The sequence below is a fragment of the Rhinopithecus bieti genome, unplaced genomic scaffold, assembly GCF_001698545.2.
Source record: "Rhinopithecus bieti isolate Rb0 unplaced genomic scaffold, ASM169854v2 scaffold_1853, whole genome shotgun sequence".
NCBI classification, from domain to species: domain Eukaryota; kingdom Metazoa; phylum Chordata; class Mammalia; order Primates; family Cercopithecidae; genus Rhinopithecus; species Rhinopithecus bieti.
The window spans coordinates 42110-64407 of record NW_016804151.1 but is presented as its reverse complement, the minus strand read 5'-3'; the positions used below and the strand labels follow the sequence as shown (position 1 = coordinate 64407).

General features: G+C 38.4%; 1 protein-coding gene across 5 annotated transcripts in view; it reads right to left on the bottom strand.

The window, feature by feature from the left end:
- Positions 1 to 22298, bottom strand: part of MROH9 (maestro heat like repeat family member 9) — a 133122-nt gene that overhangs the window by 72779 nt on the left and 38045 nt on the right. For 3 of the 5 annotated variants that reach the window (XM_017866872.1, XM_017866874.1, XM_017866877.1), the window contains 4 exons: positions 19505 to 19640; positions 7828 to 7943; positions 4582 to 4731; positions 1269 to 1417 (listed from right to left, as the gene is read on the bottom strand). In XM_017866872.1, the coding sequence (XP_017722361.1) occupies positions 1269 to 1417; positions 4582 to 4731; positions 7828 to 7943; positions 19505 to 19640 (551 nt within the window). The remainder of the gene's footprint in view (positions 1 to 1268; positions 1418 to 4581; positions 4732 to 7827; positions 7944 to 19504; positions 19641 to 22298) is intronic. The other 2 variants (XM_017866873.1, XM_017866878.1) reach the window with 1 other exon arrangement.

Below are 22298 nucleotides of genomic sequence, written 5' to 3'. Positions count from 1 at the left end.
ATGTTCCATGTGTTTCTTTGGTTTAGTTTCACTCCATATCCTGGCCTTTTCTAACTCGGTCCTCAATAGAATTAGACCTGCTGGTAGCAGCTTTGGTTAAGTTCACCTAACAAATTATGCCTGCTTTCTGTACTTCCTGAGCACATATTGCTTGTACCAGATTTATTGGCAATTTTTATCTTGTATGCATGTGAATATATTCCCTCTCCTCAACAAAATGCTTCAGGGCCAGTAATACTTTACACAAAGTGGGTGCTTAGTTCCTGAATGAGTAAATTGTCTTATGAAGATCTTTCTAGGAATTTTATGAATAGTAAAATACTTTGTGAGTTAAAGCTTCCTAAATAAATACAATCTTTCAGTCTGAAAAATAAAGTTGTGTGATTTATTTAGACTTTTGTTTATTTCAGTGCCCTTTCACAGATATTAACTAACCTACATAACAAATTTATAGACAGAACTTTCCTCATTTTCTAGATGAGGAAATTTAGCATCGGGGAGTTTTATCAAACTTCCACAATGTCACATAAAATGTAAGGGTCAAAGTTGATGGAAACAGATTCATTTGTTTCCAAAGCCCAAGTCCTCTTCATAATAAAACTCTCTGCCTTTTACACTGTTCATGGTAGGAAGTAGTACCTTGATTTCCAATGTTTATGCAAATTGTATAAATGGAGTGGTGTGATTTTTCTAAACTCTTCTAATGTGCCTGTTAGGTTCATATTGTCCCATAGGCTCGCATTTGTATTTTTTTCTTCTTAAACTTTTCTTGTGATCCTGGACCATAAATTTCAGACTAACAGTTAAAGGACACAGGACTCCCAATTTTAATGCTTGTTATTGGGATGTATAAATATCTTACGTCTGTCCTTCATAAACAAGAAAAACACTACATGTACAAATTCATTTTCTCAACAAAAATGAGTAAATTCACAAATGGGAATAAAAATCCATTATCACATTGAGGAGAGGTTTGTTCCTCTGGGATATGCAACATAATACAATTTAAAACCTCAGATAAATAATAGTGACATTGGTCATTTCTTGTGGGCCTACTGTGTTTTAGGTATTATACAAAGATGCATAACACATATGATCTTGTTTAAGTCTTACAATCATCCCACATGATGCACAAATAGATTTTCTCTTTCAGAAAAAAGCAACCAGACCTGACTATGGTAGACTGAGAGTTTAAACCCAGGTCCCTCTGACGGTGGAGCCTGTGAACAAGTCCTCATGGAAGGGGACAGAGGGTTGGGGGGCCTTACTCGTCTGCTGGAACTGAGTAGTCCATAAGTTGAAAGATGACCTTCTTGGGTGAAGTACATGTCAACAAAGTGATAACCCGCAACATAACATCCTTCATACAATTGTTATCACACAATTGCCTATAAATAGCATTCACGATCTTAGTCACCTGGAAGAGAAATTCCACAGGTAAACAAGAATCTCCTGTTCCATGGTCACCTCTAAACCAAGGCATTTCTTGGACATAAGAATTCACTTTTTCTCAGAATTACCAAGGCAGCAACTAACACACAAATAAGCACTACTAGAAAGCATATTTATATGTGTTACTACACAATGCAAAATATTCATTTGGATGAAGAGTAAATCTGTGCATTTACGAATAGCAGGAAAATGCCCATTTCTTTCAAAGTTTATTTTGGGAGGGTTGAACTCATTATATAAGAAATGTAAGTTCAGTATAGGAAACACACATATAATTCAAGTACTTAAAGAAGAAAATAAAAATAATGGAACAGAATAAGAATGGAACTACAGTGTATACTTCAAAGAAATGTTTGAAAGTTAAAGACGATTTGAAGCCACATATTGAAGGGATGAACGATGTGTCGGAGGAATGACCCAGAATGGTAAACACCAACCCATAATCTTGCAAACTCTATTCATAGGTCCCATGTTAATTTCATTTTCCCCCTTTTTACTTATTCTTGAACAAGGAGAGTTCTAGCTGGATCTGAAGTTTGTCTCAAATCAGTGGTTGTGTATTCAATATCAAATTTAATCCACCCAGATCATCTCACTTCTTATCTTGAAAATAAACCTTTGCATTTTTTTCTTCTTAAATGTGTCTTGTGATCCTGGATCATACATTTTAGACTAACAGAGATTATAAGCTGAAAAATTAGTTGATGCAAATTTACATTACCCTGCAGTTACATCATATACAGTTCAGTTATCTGTACAACTTTATATGGCAAACCAAAGAAAAAATTATAAATAAAATGTTAAAAAGTGCAGGGTACTTTTCCAACCACATAGGTTCCAATGTGAGCAAGAAATGAGAGATATCAAACTACTCTTTTCCATAGACCTTTTTAACTATAGGATTTAGAGCTTCTTCTAGTTGTCCTCTTCTTATTTTAAATGCAAATACCTCTAAAGCAAGCCACCTATGTCACTGGGTGCTTAATTATAGAAATTTGTGCCAATTTATGTCCAGTTATAAAAATGATAGTCTGTTTCAATTTTGATGAAATATTTGATGTGTTAGGATTATTTAGAGATTGTTAGGATTATTTAGAGATTATAAGCCCATATACTATATATGGAATTTGGGGGATTTTTTAGGGATATTTTTAGCCTTATAACTCATGTTAGAACCCAACCCCATCTAAGACAAGAATCCACTGTGTTCAGTAATCCAGTTGCTTGTGAGAGCTGGGGTTGGGTCATAAATTGAGGAGCCCATTTTGTTCATTTTTTTTCTGTGGTTAGAGATTTCACTGTAGCAGAGGATAGTTTTACACATCTAGTTTTCTGTTTGATCTCTCTTCCTCTCAGGGACTTGGTAAGGCTTCATTCTAGCCTTCCTTCAAGTGCTCTTTCCCACTTCACTAGAAGAGAACTCTATTTTGTAAGATGACCTTTGCCCTTCACCTTTCCCTGTGATTGTGTTTGCCCTACAGAATGCTCCCATCTGCAGCAGCATTGAGAGTTCTATATAAAGCATCGCCTCCCCTTTCCTGCTCTATGAATTTGAGTAAGACTTCTCAGATTATTTTCAGTCACCTTGCACTCCTGTGTCAGGAGAGGGAGCTGGAGGTTCATTCCTCATGTCACCATCAGGGCTGGTTTCATGGGCCTGTGACCTATGTGTTTGCACAGGGCTCCATGCTGAGAAGGTACCCTTACTTTGTTTAAAGCTCTGCCACTATCACCTTGAACTTTTAAACAATTTTATCTTTGTATTTTGTAAATCAAATCCCACAGTGGAGCAGAGGAGATACAATAAGTGAGTCTGCCATTGTTCCTATGGTCCCCTTCACATGTGGTGTTCACAAAATTCCAGGGGACCCAGGATGTGAAGCTCAGTGGGAAAACAAGATAAGCATCTTATTGAAACTGTAACCTACTTAAAAAATTCCCACTTAGTCTGAAAATGACATAGAAGGAAACAGAAAGGGTAGCCCATAAATTATTTTCCTTTCAGGCTTTCCTTATTCATCAATAAGCTGAGGGTAGAGAACGTTGGTAGGATACGTGAATGATAAAAAGTGAAATTTTAGAAGTCGTGCTAGTTTTATGGAGTGTTTCCATCCTTTTGGAAAGAATTTAATACATATGCATGTGTGAGCTGTGAAACACAAATAGCATTATTTTGGTGATTCTGCACATGAGCTAAATGCTCCTATGTTTACCTTTGTAACTGGCATTGCACAATGTATGTATGGATAGTAAAATCTGCTTACGACTAAAAAATGTTAATTGTTCTTTTTGCTTAGAAAGACATTAAATGGCAAATAAAACCAGCATGAAGAATTGAGAGAGAGAGACTGTGGAGGAAAGGCAAACACTGCATGTGCTTACACATTTAATGACATTATTTCCTATGTTGTGAGGAAGCAGTCCCAGATTTCATTCTGCACTGAGCCCCACAAATTATGTAGCCAGCTCTACGGCAAGCTGAGGGTCTTTGAAATCTTTCCTTAAGGGATACACAGGGGATTTCTATGACAGCTATACTATTTTATTGCATTAACGTATTTCTTTAAGAATTTGAAACCAAATATGGCAAAATATTATGATGTAATATGATTGGTGGATAAGCATTAATTACCTACTCTCTAAAATTGTTCGTATGCTTGAAATATTTCACGCAAAAAATCCTCAGGCCAGCATGGTGGCTCACGCCTGTGACCCTCGTGCTTTGGGGGGCCAAGGTGGGAGGATTGTTTGAACCCGGGAATTTGAGACCAGCCTGGGCAACACAGCAAGACCTCCATCTTTACAAAAATTCATTTAAAAAGTTAGCTGGGTGTGGTGGTACATCCCTGTAGTCCCAGCTGCTTAGGAGGCTGAGGTGGGAGGATTGCTTAAGCCCAGGAGTTTGAGGCTGCCATGAGCCAAGGTTTCACCACTGCGCTCCAGCCTGAGCCACAGAACAAGACCCTATCTCTAAGTAAAATTTAAAAAACCTAAAGCCTCATTATATTAAAGTGATATAATGAACAATGACAAGAAGTACATATAAAAAGAAGTGGACATACAACAAAGGCAAAAATGCACATTAGAGAGTAAACCCTGTGCTCTCCTGTTTATTGTCAAGTATCTTACCATGGTGACCTTCTCGGCATGAAATTCCAGAGTAAATTTCAGTATGGATGCTGCATCAGATGCGATTTTATCATCAGGTGAAGACAGTTTCATCAGGAGACTCCACACAAAGTCATTCAGCAGGGAAGGCAGTAAGGTTTGCCCTACTCTCTGCAACCACAAAGGATAGTCATGACCTCAGGGCTTACTCACACCAACATAAGACAGCTAAACTCAGACATGGTGGCAGATGCTCAAGAGCCAGGCAGGGCCACAAGACTTCCATGGTCCATATACATCTCATTGGAGTCTCCTTCCTCCATGAAAAAATATTAAAAATTATATTTTACAACAATGTTGTACAAAAATGACTATAATCCAAGTGAAATTATATTTAATTTTTTCTTCTGATTTTAAAGCAATTCAGCAAATATTATCATGAATTTCTTCAGTGTTGGAAATGAGTTTACTCAGATCAGAAACAATTATGAAGAAAGCAGAAGATGTAGGAGGGGACAGGGTGAGGAAGTCAAGTGAACTCAAAGGCATGGACTTTCCTCTTTTACAGAAAGGGATCAGGAAGCAGAAAGAAATAAAAGGCCTCTATGTCCATGATCGAGGTGCAAGAACTACAATGCAAATAATCCCTTGTTAAAGTTAGAGGACTCTCCGTGGATTGTAAAATTTGAACAAAATCACATTGATTATAGATTTCTCAATTAAAGAAAGATAAACGAGCCAAATTTTCTCTTTTTGTCTTTATACGGGGAAAAAATAGTCATTCTCCCAAGTATAGAGGATACCCAATCTCACCAATAAAAGTTTTTCTGCACTGTCTTTAAAGGGATGGAGTATTGCTTTTTGGTCATAAGGCAGAACTAAGACTAAGGTCTAAGTGAGAACTGATGATCACTAGCGCCTTTCCCACTGGACAGAGGGGTGACGGATGGGAATCTTGGAAAGCTATGGAAGACACTTAGAGGAGGGTAACCAAGGATTGGAGAGGTGGGCTGAATATCATAAATAGTTTGCCATACTTTAAGAAAGCCAGATTTAATTATATGACATTGGATTTTTTTTTAAATGGTGGAAGGCAGAATATTCTCTTTTTGAATATTTGCTTACTCAACAAAAAATTTACTTTAGTATCTATCTAAAAAGTTGTAGAAGAAGCAATTCCCAGTGAAACTTAGAGCTAGTGTTAGAAGTTTCTGTCATGTACAGGTGAAGGTGTGATAGTAGATTATATAAAATGATAGGTTTGCTTTGTAAAATATTATCTACACATAACTCCAGAAATACACCAATCACACAGGATCAGCTGGGCTCTTCAGAGGTCATTTTTATCTCCTCCTGCTTCTTACTGATACACTGTTACACCATGTTGTTACATGTTCTTGATGCCACTTGCTTGAATGTTTGCATAATATACTATTAACAGTCCACAGATTTTCATTTATTCCTCTATGTTTGGCATATACTTTAAAAAATCTGTGAAGAAGCTCTTCTCACAAATAGTGGTGTTGTTTTGAGTTATTTCTTTCTATAAATTCCCATGAATGAGACTACTAGTTTATTTGGTATGAACATACATACATACATATATATTAGTTAATGACACTTTGTGGCTCTCTGTGGATCATTTGCAAACCAGTGTCCTCTCTTACAACCAACCACTATATAAAGCGAGAGTGCCATGGTTTGGGAATTGTTTTTCGTTTTGTTTTTCTATCCAGCCTTCCCATTTAATGGTGTTTTGCTTCCAGCTTCCATGGTTAGCAACCTTGCTGCTTCTACTCCTATTTGCATGCTTTGAACTTTGTCTTTGGCTATGGTCCTCTTGGTCTTGTTTCTACAATCTTGTATTCTCTCAATTTACCTATTCCATCTACTACTGGAAGTCCCAGCTCCAGGTTTTCCAGCTACTGCTCCTGCATGTAGTGCTGGACTTGCTTTGGTCTCACAATTGGAAAATGAATAACAGGTCATGAACACAAGGACCCAGGGCACCTCCCCCAAGCCCAAGGATTTTTACACCTGATGGATATTAAACTCCGATGAGAAAGGACACCAACCTAGAGGCTGTGATGATAAGTTTCATGAACAGCTTAGAAGAGACCCCAATAGACTGCTGGTCCTAGGTTCACTAGCCCAGTCATGGTACTCAGGATTTCAATTCCAGGATACTGAAGTGGAGGATGGAAGAATGAGGGAAGATTTGCTAGTAAGCTTAAACAGATGCCTGGTTTCTTTATGTAAATGAACATGGTCAACCAGGCTTGAAAATTTTGAGAGGAGATGGGAAAGAATAACTTTTGGTTTTGGAAAGATGTACCATCGGGCTTCTACATATTTAACACATCTATGCAGTATTTTTGACCATATCATGTTAGATGTATTGCTTTTGCGTATCCTCAGCCTCCCACAATTCAACCCATCTCAGCCATGGAAGAAGACACTGCTTTATACATGTAGTTTTAAGAGGAACCCCTAGATCCTCCCACCCCAAGAGATGAGCTGGCCTAAAGGGCTTCCCCAAAAGTTTTGCTGAGCCACTGGCTCAATGCGTGTGGATGGAAGGTGCTGGAAAGCCCAGCTTGGGCCCCAGTGCTGTGCAACTTCTGGAGCCTATGGCTAAACCTATCTGGAAGGTGCTGGAAAGCCCAGCCTGGGTCCCTATGCTGTGCAACTTCTGGAGCCTATGGCTAAACCTATATAGTTTGAATAAGGCGAGGGAGCATATATAGCTATAGAGCCTCATGGTTCTCCCAAGGGTTGAGACAGTGTAAACACAACTTACTTGGTATTGAGATTTATCATGTAGGCTTTTTTAATTTTTATTTTTCATTTAATAACACTTTTAAACAAAATCAAAATCACAGTGTCATTATGTTTGCAGAGTAAATTATGATAGTATTGGGAAGTTTGTTAACTGCTGACTTAGTTAATTTTCTAAATAAGCAGAAATTCTCCATTTTTAGTGAACTATTTGTTGGCCAAACAAAAAGAAGTGTAACTAGGAAAACCTCATTTGCTTTCTATAAGGATTAAGTAATACAAATTACTATATTTGGGAATAATTGGCATAATTATTAATAGAGATGAAAATCAGAAAACCAAATGGTCTATAATCATTTACATTTTACCGCACTGAGTTTAAAAAAAATGAAAAACTACTAACAACATAAACTTTGTTGAAATCAATTGCTACTAAGAGTAATAATACATATAAACAAAAGCCCTTGGCAAAAGTGGGGGCAAAATTACCTGAGCAATTTTACTTTTGTCTTGTTGAAACTCCTTGGGTAGAAATTCTACATCAGAAGAAGGAAACTGGAGGCTGTAACTTTTATCGTTTGTAGGCTTATTTGTTCTAATATCTGCTGTGTTAAGAAAAATAGTTTAAGGTTATTTGATCACTGATTTGTTCTATGACATTACTATTTCCAATTTTCTTTTCCTGCCCAGTTCTGGAAATCTGATGTTTTCTGAATATTTAACTCTCTGCTCATAGTTTAGTCTCATAAAATATTATGGCACTCACACAGAATTCATAAAGTGTTTAAGAGAGTCCATGTGACATATGAATGAAGGACAAATACTTTTAATAATAGCCTGACAAGATAACAAATACATATAGACCATCAAATGCATGGTTCAGTGTGCTGGAAAAGCTAATGCTAACCTGGAGGGTCTATTGGCAGGGAGAGTAGACTCGGAGGCATCTGAAATGAGCTGAGTGGTAGACCAGAGAATCCAGAAGTGCTCAGGAAAAACTTCAGGTGCAGAAAATTTCAGTTCCGGAGAAGGTGAGCTTTAAATGATTTTGTTTGTTTTTAAATAGCTCTATAGAGATATAATTCACATTTATTTACTGATTTTGCTTTTGTTTTTTGTCTTTTTTGAGCCAGGATCTTGCTCCGTCACCCAGGTTGAAGTCCAGTGGTAAAAACAGGGTTCACTAGAGCCTTGACCTCCTGGGCTCAAGTGATCTTCTCACCTCAGCCTTCCCAGTATCCTGCAATCCTGGGATTGCAGGCACATGCCACAGTGCCCAGCTAATTAAAAATACACATATTTTGTAGAGATAGGGTCACACTATGTTGCCCAGGCTGGTCTCCAACTCCTGGGCTCAAGTAATCTGCCCACCCAGGCCTCCCAAATTGCTGGGATTACAGGTGTATGCCCAGCCCATATAACATATCTAAGGTGAACAACTTGGTAAGTTTTTGTGTATCTATAAACTCAATAATAATAAACCACAGGAAAAAAAAAAAGAACATATCTATTGCCTCCAAAAGTTTCCTCATGCTCTTTTGTAACCCCTCACACTTACTCCCTCTACCCATCCTCTGACTCCAAGTCAACCACTGATCCACTTCCTGTCATCTGCTCTCTGTCAAGTTGGTACTTTCTAATTTTATATAAGTGGATCATACAGTATGCACTCTTTTTTGGGGGTGGAAGGGGGTTGGCTTCTTTCACTCAGCAAAACTACTGAGATTCATCCATGTTTTTGTACATATTAATAGTTTGTTCCTTTTTACAGTGAATAATACTATTCTATTATATGTACATACCCAAATCTCTTTATCTATTTGCCTGTTAATGGACATTTAGGTTGTTTCCGGTTTGAGGTGATTACAAATAATGGTGTTATGAACATTCATGTACCAGTAAGTGTTTGTATGAACAACTACTTTCATTTTTCTCAGGTAAATATAAAGTTGTGGAATGACTGAATCATATGATAGCTATATGTTTATCTTTTTAGGATAGTGTCAAATTATTTTCCAAAGTTGTTATACTATTTTACAGTTTGCTTACAATGTATGTGAGCTCGAGTGACTATACATCCTTAATAACACATGGTAGAATCAGTCTTTTCAGTTTTAGAAATTCTAATGGGTGTGTAGTGGCATCTCATTATACTTTTAATTTACATTTCTTTAATAAGTACATATAGAACGTTATTTGATTTGCTTCTTTGCTATGTGTTCTTCTTTGGTAAGATGGCTATTTAAATCCATTTTTATTTTTTAATTTGGTTGTCTTTTTTCTTAGAGAGTTTTTTTTTTTATTTCTTCTAAAAAAAGGGGGTGGATACATGTGCAGAACGTGCAGGTTTGTTACATAGGTACACGTGTGCCATGGTGGTTTGCTGCACCTATTGACCCACCCTCTAAGTTCCTTGCCCTCACCCCCCAGCCCCCACCCCCAACAGGCCCTGGTGTGTGTTGTTCCCCTCTCTGTGTCCATGTGTTCTCAACGCTCAACTCCCACTTAAGAGTGAGAACGCGCGGTATTTGGTTTTCTGTTCCTGTGCTAGTTTGCTGAAGATGATGGCTTCCAGTTTCATCCATCTCCCTGCAAAGACATGATCTCATTCCTTTTTATGCCTGCATACTCCTCCAGTGTATATATGCACCACATTTTCTTTGTCCAGTCTATCATGGATAGGCATTTGGGTTGGTTCCATGTCTTTGTCATTGTAAATAGTGCTGCAGTAAACATATGTGTGCACATGTCTTTAGAGTAGAATGATTTATATTCCTTTGGGTATATACCCAGTAATGGGATTGCTGGTCAAATGGTATTCCGGCTCTAGAACCTTGAGAAATTGCCATACTGTTTTCCACAACAGTTGAATTAATTTACATTCCCACCAACAGTGTAAAAGCGTTCCTATTGCTCCACATCCTCTCCAGCATCTACTGTTTCCTGACTTTTGAATAATCACCATTCTGACTGGCATGAGATGTTATCTCATTGTGGTTTTAATTTGCATTTATCTGATGATCAGTGATGTTGAGGTTTTCTTCATATGTCTGTTAGCTGTGTAAATGTCTTCTTTTGAGAAGTCTCCGCTCATATCCTTTGCCCACTTTTTGATGGGGTTGTTTGTTTTTTTTTCTTGTAAATTTGTTCAAGTTCCCTGTGAATTCTGCATATTAGACCTCTATCAGATGGATAGATTGCAAACATTTTCTCCCATTCTGTAGGTTGCCAGTTCACTCTGACAGTAGTTTCTTTTGCTGTGCAGAAGCTCTTTAGTTGAATTAGATCCCATTTGTCAATGTGGGCTTTTCTTGCAATTCCTTTTGGTGTTTTATTCATGAAGTCTTTTCCCATGCTTATGTCCTGAATGGTATTGCCTGGTTTTCTGCTAGGGTTTTCATGGTTTTGAGTTTTACATTTAAGTCTTAATCCATTTTGAGTTAATTTTTGTATAAGGTGTAAGGAAGGGGTCCAGTTTCAGTTTTCTGCATATGGCTAGCCAGTTTTTCAAGCACTATTTATTAAATAGGGAATTCTTTCCCCATTACTTGTTTTTGTCAGGTTTGTCAAAGATCAGATAGTTGTGGATGCGTGGTGTTATTTCTGAGGTCTCTGTTATGTTCCATTTGTCTATATGTCTGTTTTGGTACCAGTGCCATGTTGTTTTGGTTACTGTAGCCTTGTAGTATAGTTTGAAGTCAGGTAGCATGATGCCTTCAGCTTTCTTCTTTTTGCTTAGGATTGTCTTGGCTGTAGGGGCCTTTTTTGATTCCATATGAAATTTAAAGTAGTTTTTTTTTTAATCGTGTGAAGAATGTCAATGGTAGTTTGATAGGAATAGCATTGAATCTATAAATTACTTTAGGCAGTATGGCCATTTTCACAATATTGATTCTTTCTATCCATAAGGATGGAATGTTTTTCCATTTGTTTGTGTCCTCTCTTATGTCCTCGAGCAGTGGTTTGCAGTTCTCCTTGAAGAGATCCGTCACATCCCTTGTTAGCTGTATTCCTAGGTATTTTATTCTCTTTGTAGCAATTGTAAATGGGAGTCCATTCATGATTTGACTCTTTGCTTGCCTATTGTTGGTGTAAAGGAATGCTTATGATTTCTGCACATTGATTTTGTATTCTGAGACTTTGCTAAAGTTGCTTATCAGTTCAAGAAGTTTGTGGACTGAGATGATGGGGTTTTCTAAATATAAAATCATGTAATCTGTAAACAGAGACGACTTCTTCTCTTCCTCTTACAGAGTTTTGAGTGTCCTTTATGAAGTTTGAATATGGTTCTTTTACCAGATATGTAGTTTGCAAATATTTTCTCCCAGTCTGTGGCTTAACTATTAACAGTATCTTTCAAAGAGCAGAAATACCTAATTTATCATTTATTTTCATTTATACTTTGATTATTGTATCTAAGAAATCTTTACCTAATCCAAGGCCCCCAAATTTCTTTGAGTTTTATAGTTGTAGATTTTACATTTAGTTCTATTACTCACTTTGGATTAATTTTTGAATATGTATGAGGTATGGTTCAAAGTTGTTTTTCTGCCTATAAATATTCATTTTTTCCAAACACAATTTATTGAAAAGTTTGTGCTCACTCCTTTAAATCGCCTTTGAAACTTCATAAAAAATCAGCTGACTATATATATGAATTTATTTCTGGACTCTCAATTCTATTCTGCACAATGTTGAATAGAATAGAAGTAGTGATAGTGCACATCCTTGTCTTGTTTCTGATGTTTCAGGGAAATCATTCAGTATTTTACCATTATGTGCAGACATACCTCAAAAGATACTACAGATTTGGTTTCAGATCATTGCAATAAAGTGATTATCACAATAAAGTAACCCACATTCATTTTGTTGGTTTCCCAATGCCTATAGAATGTATGTTTACACTATGCTGTATTCTAGTAAGTATGCAATAGCATTATATCTAAAAACATACATATCTTACTTAAAAACATTTTATTGCTACAAAATACTAACAATCATTTAAGTTTTCACTGAATAGGTTCTCCTGCTTGGATCTCCAGCAATCCCTCACCAATGCTATTGAGCCAGTAGCATCTCTGCAACTCTCTGGGACAGAGCTCCCTGGGAGGGCGAGTTGCCATCTTTGCTGTCTTATAACCTTTACTGTCTCCAGGCTCTTGAGAGTCTGTGGGGACCAAAGACTGGTCTGAATTCCCAGCACAGAGCATTCCCGACATGAAAAAGTGGCTGGGCTATTTTCCACACAGGTCTCAGTCCTTCTCCTCACTGGACACGGTCTCTTGACCTTGGACTCCAGCACAACCACCCTGCCCCCACCTGACCCTTCAATCAGAGGCAGCCCAGCATTTCTCTGAGTGGAAAATCCCAGAGTCAACCCACAACACCTCCACCACTGCAATTGCTGTGGTACTCCACTAACAGCCCTTGGGCTGGGGGAAGGAACAAAGGGCCTAGTCACTATGCCGGCACCTCCAACACACTCCAGCCACAAGAGGAAAAGGAGTCTAACCCTTATTCCCTGGAAATGCCTAACCCTCACTCCTCACCAGGCAGGGCCCCTGGCTCATAACTGCAGAATGGTCACCCACAACCATGGCTGAGCATATCCATTGGTAAGTGGCCTGGAGTCTCCCTGGGGAAAGGCTCCCAGAGGTATTTGACAGCCCCTCTGCCATTGCCACAGTGGAGTTCTATCCCTGCTGCCCTCAATTTGGGGAAGAAATGAGCCTGAGGGCTATACTAGAGCTTATAGCACACCACAGTCACCATAGGGAGAGGAGACCAATCTTTCCACCTGGAGAGTCCTTGAACCCCTGCTCTCCAACAAGCACAACCCCAAGCTCATACCAGCAATTTAGCTGTCCTACTTTACTGGCTGAACAATCTCAGTAACAGCAGCTCCGTGTTTCTTGGAAGTAGAGCTCATGGGAACAACTGAAAACTCCTCTACCACTGCCTCTGCAGTGGTACTACCCCTGCTACCCTTGGACTAAAGAAGGAGCAAAGACTGTAAGTACCTAATCTGCACCTCCAGCAAGCTACAATCAACCCAAAGAGAGGGGGCCAGTCTGTCTCCCAAGGGTTCTACTTGATGCTCGCTGCTCATCACCAGGCCAGGAACTCCTAGCTTGGGCCCACAGCACAGACCTTCAATCCTGGGTTGATTGCACTGAGCAATTACTGACCTGCATCTCTCTGGTGTGGAGCCTCCAGAAGTCAAGCAAAAGACTGTTGGCCACAGTCACTGCTGAGGTTCCTTTCTCTGCTGCCTCCAAGTTAGGGAGGAAACATAAACCTTGAAATCACCCCAGAGTTGTGATAGGCATCCCGAAAGTACCAAGCCATGATCTATAGCCAACACTCAAGTGGCAAAGGAGCCCGTGGTTTCAGGGTACTGAGAAGGAGCATAGCTGCTACTGTAAGGAAATATAGGGGAGCCACAACTGAGCAAGAGTCTACCAACTGACCACTGTGCCTAAGTGCCATTGACCAGATCACACCCTAAAGCTTCAACACCAAAATATCTCACTAACATACCCTACCATGAAACCAAAGATGAGAAGTCAGATACAAATACAGACCCTGCACAAGGCTCAGCCCTGTGAAGACATGCTGAAAAGAAGTCTGCTGACTATACTCAATCTCCACTGCAGTTAAAGGAATACCCTCATGCAGAGCTGAGAAAGAACCAGTAACTCAAATAGCTAGAGTGTTTTATGTCCTCCAGATGACTGAAATAGTTCTCCAACAAGGGTTCTTAACCAGGTTGGATTGATGGAAATTATAGAAATATAATTCAGAATATGGCTAGGGATGAAGATTACTGAGATTCAGGAGAATAGCAAAACCCAATCCAAGGAAACTAAGACTCACAATAAAATGATACAGGAGCTGACAGATGAAATAGCCAGATTAAAAAAACCTAACTGGCCCAATAGAGCTGAAAAACACACTACAAGAATTTCACAATGCAAACGCAAGTATTAACAGCAGAATAGACCAAGCTGAGGAAAAATATCATGAAACTTGAAGCCTGGCTCTCAGAATTAAGGTAGTCAGAAAAAAAAAAAAAGAAAGAAAGAAAATAGAATGTAAAGTAAAGAACAAAACCTCCAGGAAATACAAGATTATATAAAGAGGACAATTCTATGTGTTATTGGCATCCCTGCTATAGATGAGGAGAAAGCAAACAACTTGGAAAACATTTCAGGATTTCATCCATGAAAACTTCCCCAACTTTGCTAGAGAGGTCAACAGTCAAATTCAGGAAATACAGACAATTCCTGCACAATTCTACATCCCCAAAACACATAATCGTCAGATTCTCCAAGGTCAAAATGAAAGAAGAAAAACTGTTATCATTTTTTGATATGCCTCAGCTTCCTGAGTAGCTGGGATTACAGGCATACACCACCATGCCTGACTAATTTTTGTATTTTTAGTAGAGACGAGGTTTGACCATGTTGGCCAGGTTGTTCTCAAACTCCTGACCTCAATTGATCCACCTACCTCAGCTTCCCAAAGTACTGGGATTATAGGTATGAGCCACCATGCCTGGCCTCGACATTCTTAAAAAAAAAAAAAAAAAATTCCAAGCAAGAATTTCATATCTGGCTCAGCTAAACTTCCTAAGCGAAGGAGAAATAAGACCCTTTTTAGACAAGCAAATGCCAAAGAAATTCATTACCACTGATCTGCCTGATAAGAGCTCCTGAAAAGAACACTAAATATGGAAAGGAAAGACCAGTACTAGTCACAGCAAAAACACACTGAAGTACACAGACCAGTAATACATAAAGCAATCACATGAACAAGTCTGCATAATTAATCAGCTAACATCATGACAGGATCAAATCCATAAATAACACTAACCTTGAAAGTAAATGGGCTAAATGCTCCAATTAAAAGGCACAGAGTGGCAAGCTTAATAAAGTACAAAGATGCAATGGTATGCTGTCTTCAAGAGACCCATGTCACATGTAATGACACTTATAGGCTCAAAATAAAGAAATGGAGAAACCCTACCAAGCAAATGGAAAACAGAAAAAGGCTGGGGTTGCAATCCTAATCTCAGGCAAAACAGACTTTAAGCCAGCAAAGATCAAAAAAGACAAAAAGGGCATTTACATAAATGGTAAAGGATTCAATTCAATGGGAAGACCTAGCCATCCTAAATAAATATGCACCCAACACAGGAGCACCCAGATTCATACAACAAGTTCTTAGAGATCTTCAAAGAAACTTAGACTCCCACACAATAATAGTGAGAGATTTCGACATCCTACACAATAATAGTGGGAGTCTTCAATATCCTGCTGACAGTATTAGACAGATCATTGAGGCAAAAAAGGTCACAATCTTAAGTGAAATAACTCAAAACAGAAAGTCAGATACCACAGGTTCTCACTACATAATGTGTACACATGGGCATACAGAGCATATTAATAGACATCAGAGACTCATAAAGGTAGGAAGATGAAAGGTGGGGTGAGGGATGAGAAAGGACCTAATGGGTAAAATGTACACTATTTAGGTGATGCTTACTAGTCAATATATCCAAGCAACAAATCAGCATTTGTACCCTCTAAATCTATTCAAAAAAATTATTATGTCTCCTTAATTGATCCCTTTATCATTATGAAATGACTTTTTTTCCCCTTGGAGGCATTCTTATCTCTAAAATATATCTTTTTATAGCAATATAATGTAGCCATTCCAATTTTCTTTTTATTATTGTTAACATATCATTTTCTAACGTTTAACATTTAATTCATGTGTGTTTTATATTTAAAGTGAGTTTCTTGTAGGCAGCATATAGTTGAGGCTTGCTTTTTATTCAGTCTGACAATCTCTGTCTTTTTACTTGGGATATTTAGAACATTTACATTTATTATGATTGGGTTAAAAAATTTTCTTGATTATTTGTTTACTATTTTTTCTTATCTATTTTTTTCTATTCTTTTTGCTTCATTTTAAATTATTTTCCATGATTCCATTTTAGCTCCATTTTGGCTTATTATATATAACTTTTTGCTATATTATCTTAGTGGTGGCTTTAGGGTTTAGATGATACATCCTTAACTTATTACAGTTTACTTTCAAGTGTTATATTATAACTTTGTACATAGGAGAAGAATTTTAAAACACATTTATACATTTTCCCCTTTAAGTTTTGTGTTATTGTTTTATACATTTTACTTTTGTTATTATTTTGCTTTAAAGAGCTGGCTATCATTTAAAGAGATTTAAATAAGAGAGAGAAATGAATATTGATCTATATTGTTGAAGTTTTCCAGTGCTCTTCATTCCTTTTTGTAGATCTAGATTTTCATCCGGTATAATTTCCTTTTCTAAAAGAATTTTCTTTAACATTTCTTGCAGTTAAAGATCTGATGGTAATTAATTCTACCAACTCTTGTATATCTAAAATGTCTTTAATTTTTTTTTTGAAAGATATTTCTACTCATTTAAGGATTCTAGATTGACATTTTTTTTTTCTTTCCTGTATTTTATGATGTTGGCTTCATTGCCTATAACTTGCGTCATTTCTGATGAGAAATCTGCTGTCACCCTTATCTTTGTTTCTCTATATGTAATGTCCTTTTTCCTCTTTGGCTCCTTTTAAGATTTTTTTCTTTATCACTTGTAAGCAATTTAATTATGATGTGTCTTGATGTTTTTTTCTTCACATTTCCTGTTCTCTGCCACACTTTTCAGTGTGTGAGTTTATAGCTTTTATTACACTTGAAAATTTTTCAGTCATTATTCTTTAATTTGTTTTCCTGTCCTGACTTTCTCACTTTCAGAGACTCAAATAAGATATGTATTAGGCTTTTCAGAGACTCAAATTAGACATGCCTCATAGTTCATTGATGCTCTATTTGTCTCAGTTGTTTATTTCTCTGTTTAAATTTTGATAATTACTATTACTATGTGTGCAAGCTCATGAATCTTTTCTTCTGCAATGTTGTTGTTAATCCATACCAGAGAATTTTTCTTCTCAGATACTGTCATTTTTATCTCCAGAGGTTCAATATCGGTCTTTTAGGAGTTTTTCTATGTCTCTACTTTAGATGTTTTTATCTTCTAATTCCTTAAATAAGTGGAGTATAGTTATAATAATTCTTTTAATGTCACACTCTACTCATTCTATCATTTGTGCCTTTTCTCTATTGCCCAGGTTGGAGTGCAGTGGTGCGATCCTGGCTCACTGCAACCTCTGCCTCACAGGTTCAAGCAATTCTCCTGTCTCAGCCTGAGTAGCTGGGATTACAGGCACATACCACCACGCCCAGCTAATTTTGTATTTTTAGTAGAGATGGGATTTCACCATTTTAACCAGGCTGATCATGAACTCCTGAACTCAGGTGATCTGCCCGCCTCAGCCTCCAAAAGTGCTAGGATTACAGGTGTGAGCCACCGTGCCCAGCCTAATAATTTTTTTTTAATTGGATTTCAGACGTGTTCATTTTAACTTGTTGAGTGCAGGAACTTTTTTATTTCTAGGGGTATTCTTCAGCTTTGTTTTGGTAAATAATTAAAATATTTGGAGATAGTGATACTTTTAGATCTTGTTTTTAGGCCTTTTTAAGTAGCACTAAAACAGTTTGGTCTGGGGATGATTTTTTTTCTCCTAATGAGACAAAACCCATCTGAGTACTCTACCTCAGTACTTGTGAATTATAAGCTTTTAAATTCTGGCTTACAGGCATAGGTATTATCACCAGCCTTTGTTGAGCACTGGATCTTTTTCTCTAATCATTTTTGTTGTTTCCCACCATTTGAACTCAGGCAGTTTACTCACATGCATATTCTCATTAGTACTCAGCTAAATACTTAAAGGGGGCTCTCTTTAGATCTCTGAAGATCTCGAGTTTGTGAGTTTGTGCGTGTGTGTGTGTGTGTGTGTGTGCGCGCATGTACTCATGTACCCCGTTCTGGTACCCTGGCCTTTCAACTCTAGCTATTGACCTATCTGGACTCCCATTTCTTTTTAACTTGATGAAACCACTGGCTTATCTCTTTTTGTGTTGGCTCCTAGAAATGTACTCTAGGTGGTAAGCTTAGGCGATTACAAACCCCACCTCATTTGTTCTTATCTTCTCATCTTTCAAGAGTCATTGTCCTTTGTTATTTAATGTCCAATGAATTGAAAACTATATGTGTGTGTGTGTGTGTGTGTGTGTATGTTTTTTGTTGTTGTTGTCGTTGTTGTTTTTTTTTTGAGATGGAGTCCCGCTCTGTCACCACTTTGTCACCCAAGCTGGAGTGCAGTGATGTGATCTTGGCTCACTGCAAGCTCTGCCTCCCAGATTCATGTCATTCTCCTACCTCAGCCTCCTGAGTAGCTGGGACTACAGGCACCTGCCACCATGCCCAGCTAATTTTTTGGTATTTTTTAGTAGAGACGGGGTTTCACCGTTTTAGCCAGAATAGTCTCAATCTCCTGACTTTGTGATCCACCCACCTTGGCCTCCCAAAGTGCTGGGATTACAGGCGTGAGCCACTGCGTCTGGCCAAAAACTATATGTATATATTAAGGTTGCTTATTATAGGAGGGTAAATAGAGTAAATCTGTTCTCTGTTATTACATCCTGGACAGAAGCAGAGGCATAGGCTCCATAGACAGAGGCTCCACCCCTTACAAATATACAAATATTTTTAAGCTTTGTTCTAAAATGCAATTAAATTACTTGGAAATAGTTTAATACTTTCAGGTCTTGCTTTTATGTTTTGTTAGACAAGTCATAGCAGCGTTTATTTTAATCCTAGACTGATTTTTCTCCACCACTGAAGCAAGAATCTTCTGAGTAGTCTATCAGATGCTCAATTAGATAGAAAAAATACCTCATTTTTAAAGTCCCATTGGTAAACTCTCTCCTTCTCCGTCCTTCCTGGTTCCACCAAGCATTCCTCTCCCCACCATTAATACTCAAATAATCTAAGAACAGTACTTTATAAATCTTGAAGAACCAACCACACTATTACCAGAATTTCTTGACAATGCAAAAAGGATTCAAAGATACATTTTAGAAAGTATAGCTATGACTCTTGGGACAGGATTTAGAAATTGACAGACATAGAGCCTTCCCAGGACCCATAAATTGCATAATGAGGGACATATTCTTAGTAATCCTGAGAAAAGATGGTGAACCATTCTTACCATTCTGACACTGTGCAATGTAGAGGAGGTGACACATTCCCAATGACGCTTGTCGTACAATCGAGGGATCTTCATGGGAACACAAAAGAGACAGCTCTGCTGCCAGGAGACCCAAACATGGAGCATCAACACTTGTCTAATGGAGAAACAAAGGAGAACATTCATTTGCTATGCACAGCCAACATGAAAATGTCTGCATGCATCTGATCCTGTTATAAATCAGACTAGGATTCTAAGATAAGCTTCAGAGTTTACAATATCTGTAATCAAATCCTGGCCCTGTTACTGACTCTCAATTTCCTCATCTGTGAAATGAAGATAATAAATTCCACTTTGTAACAGTTATTGTGGAGAGTAAGGGGTAACACTGATGACAAGAAGAAAAAATCCTAGCAAAGTACTTGGAAATAATGGTGATTCAACTAATATTAGTTTCTGTGCCATGCAGTGGGTAGCCATTTGCGGGTAGCAAATTCCCAGGATGTGGAAACATAAGGTGGGATGTGTATTTCCAAAACCTTTAGTGCTTCCTTCTCCATATACGAAACACTATAAGTCACTGAGGAGGTATGCCACTTTTCCTCTTGAAGTTGTTCTGATTCCTCTCAGGGAAATTCATTTTTTAAAATGCAGAGCATTTGCTTTTGATGTCAAAGCTACTACCAAAATATTTCTGTATTTCCTTCTACAACTTCTTCAACACTTCGACTAATCAAATATTTAGATTTTCATCTTAATGGGCCTGTTTGGCTAGAGAATATCCACATAGAGAAGGGAGTAGAGATAGAAAAGAGGAAAGATAGAAAAGGCATTTGCTTTTATGAAATTATGGGTGCCCTTTACCAATTTTGTGTGTCTTTTTTTAAAACAAACAAGGGCTCTGATTAAATGTAGATTTGGAGAACTAGCAGCATGGCTTGCAGATAGTTCTTGCCTCCAAGACAATTGATTACTTTTCCTAGGTAGAGGCTTTGATGATTGGAGCAATTGTTGATGGTAAACTCCAGAGGGATCGCAAGGCCTGCTTCTGCGTCTGTTGCTTTTTCATGCCCCATTTTCCCTGCCCTTTACGTGACTTACCTCACCACTTCCCACCCGCTCTGTCTCTCTCTCTCTCACACACACACAGAAATTCCTAAGGAAGAAATATGAAGTGGCCTGGGTCATCTGGGTCATGGGCCAAGGCCATAATTGAATTGTGATATGGGGAGTGATGGTCTCAGTAGGAGAACAGAGATTACAAATATCTTTTTTTCCGTGGATATTCTGCTTGTATTCTTTTTCACCTGTACAAAGACTGGCCTGGTCCTTCCCCTTTTAGGAGCTCTGTGGCTTTGGAGAGTCTGGGAGCAGACAGTAGCAGCTGCCTCTGCTCTAGGCCCTAGGGAGAAATGCTCTCTTTCCCTGGAAGTCCTTTTCTTTGGGTTTATATTCTAAGTTTTTTTTTTCCCCCCTACTCGATGGCAAGATCTTAAAAACCATCGTTGTGTATGGGCATGAGAAAAAGGAGCAAGTTTTCTCTCTCTACTGGGCATGAGAGAAGAGTAGTACTTCTCACAGCTTAACTCACTGAAGCTGAGCACCACTTACAGGGGACTGGCCTTAGAGTCATCTTATATTACAGGTTTTTTTTTTTTTTTTGTGAGACGGAGTCTTGCTCTGTCGCCCAGGCTGGAGTGCAGTGGCCGGATCTCAGCTCACTGCAAGCTCGGCCTCCCGGGTTTATGCCATTCTCCCGCCTCAGCCTCCTGAGTAGCTGGGACTACAGGCGCCCGCCACCTCACCCGGCTAGTTTTTTGTATTTTAGTAGAGACGGGGTTTCACCGTGTTAGCCAGGATGGTCTCGATCTCCTGACCTCGTGATCGGCCCGTCTGGGCCTCCCAAAGTGCTGGGATTACAGGCTTGAGCCACCGCGCCTGGCCGTATTACAGGTTTTGCCTCAAATGTCCTCCCTGATTATCCCTGCTCAGGAACTTGTTAAATGTGTAGTTCTTAGTAGATGTTTTTGTAAATGAAACTCCTAGTGGTTTCCTTCTCTTCTGTTTGCCAGTTAGGATCTATCTAACTGTATATGTTAGGTGGATGCCTCTAGCAGAGTATGTGTGGTCGTGCCTAGATTGCATTTCCACTTACTGTCACCAACTAAAAAGGCATGTTTAGGGAGTGGGACATGACCCAAGATAGGCGGAGAGAGGAGTAAGGCAGCGTGGATCATGGAGCACACTAACGTATGTCCTGCACAGCCATTCAGAAGCTTGACAACCACAGCTACCCCTCCTCTAAGACAAGACTTTGAGAGCTTTCAATATGATATATCCTGGCTTTATAGAAAATCTACCCAAGTATTAAAAGAATCAAATATTTAAAAAATGGAGAAAAATAGCTTCTTGGTATTCACTCCTAAACCTAAGTATTCCTGCTTAGTTTTCTGGCCCTTTTAACTGTACCCTTTCTTTGTAGATCTGGCCTCTCCAGTCGCTTATCTTAACAATAATGATAGTTTTAAGTGCTAGGTTCCAGAAGCAACCACTTCCATGGTTTTCAGCTGCTTCTTCTGGAAGTCATCCCTGTCTCTGTAAACAATGCACCTTCACTTCTTTTTTTTTTTTTTTTTTGGTATGTGTTTCCAAATTTTTTTTTTTATTATTATACTTTAAGTTCTAGGGTACATGTGCATAACGTGCAGGTTTGTTACATATGTATACTTGTGCCATGTTGGTGTGCTGCACCCATCAACTCATCAGCACCCATCAATTCATCATTTATGTCAGGTATAACTCCCAATGCAATCCC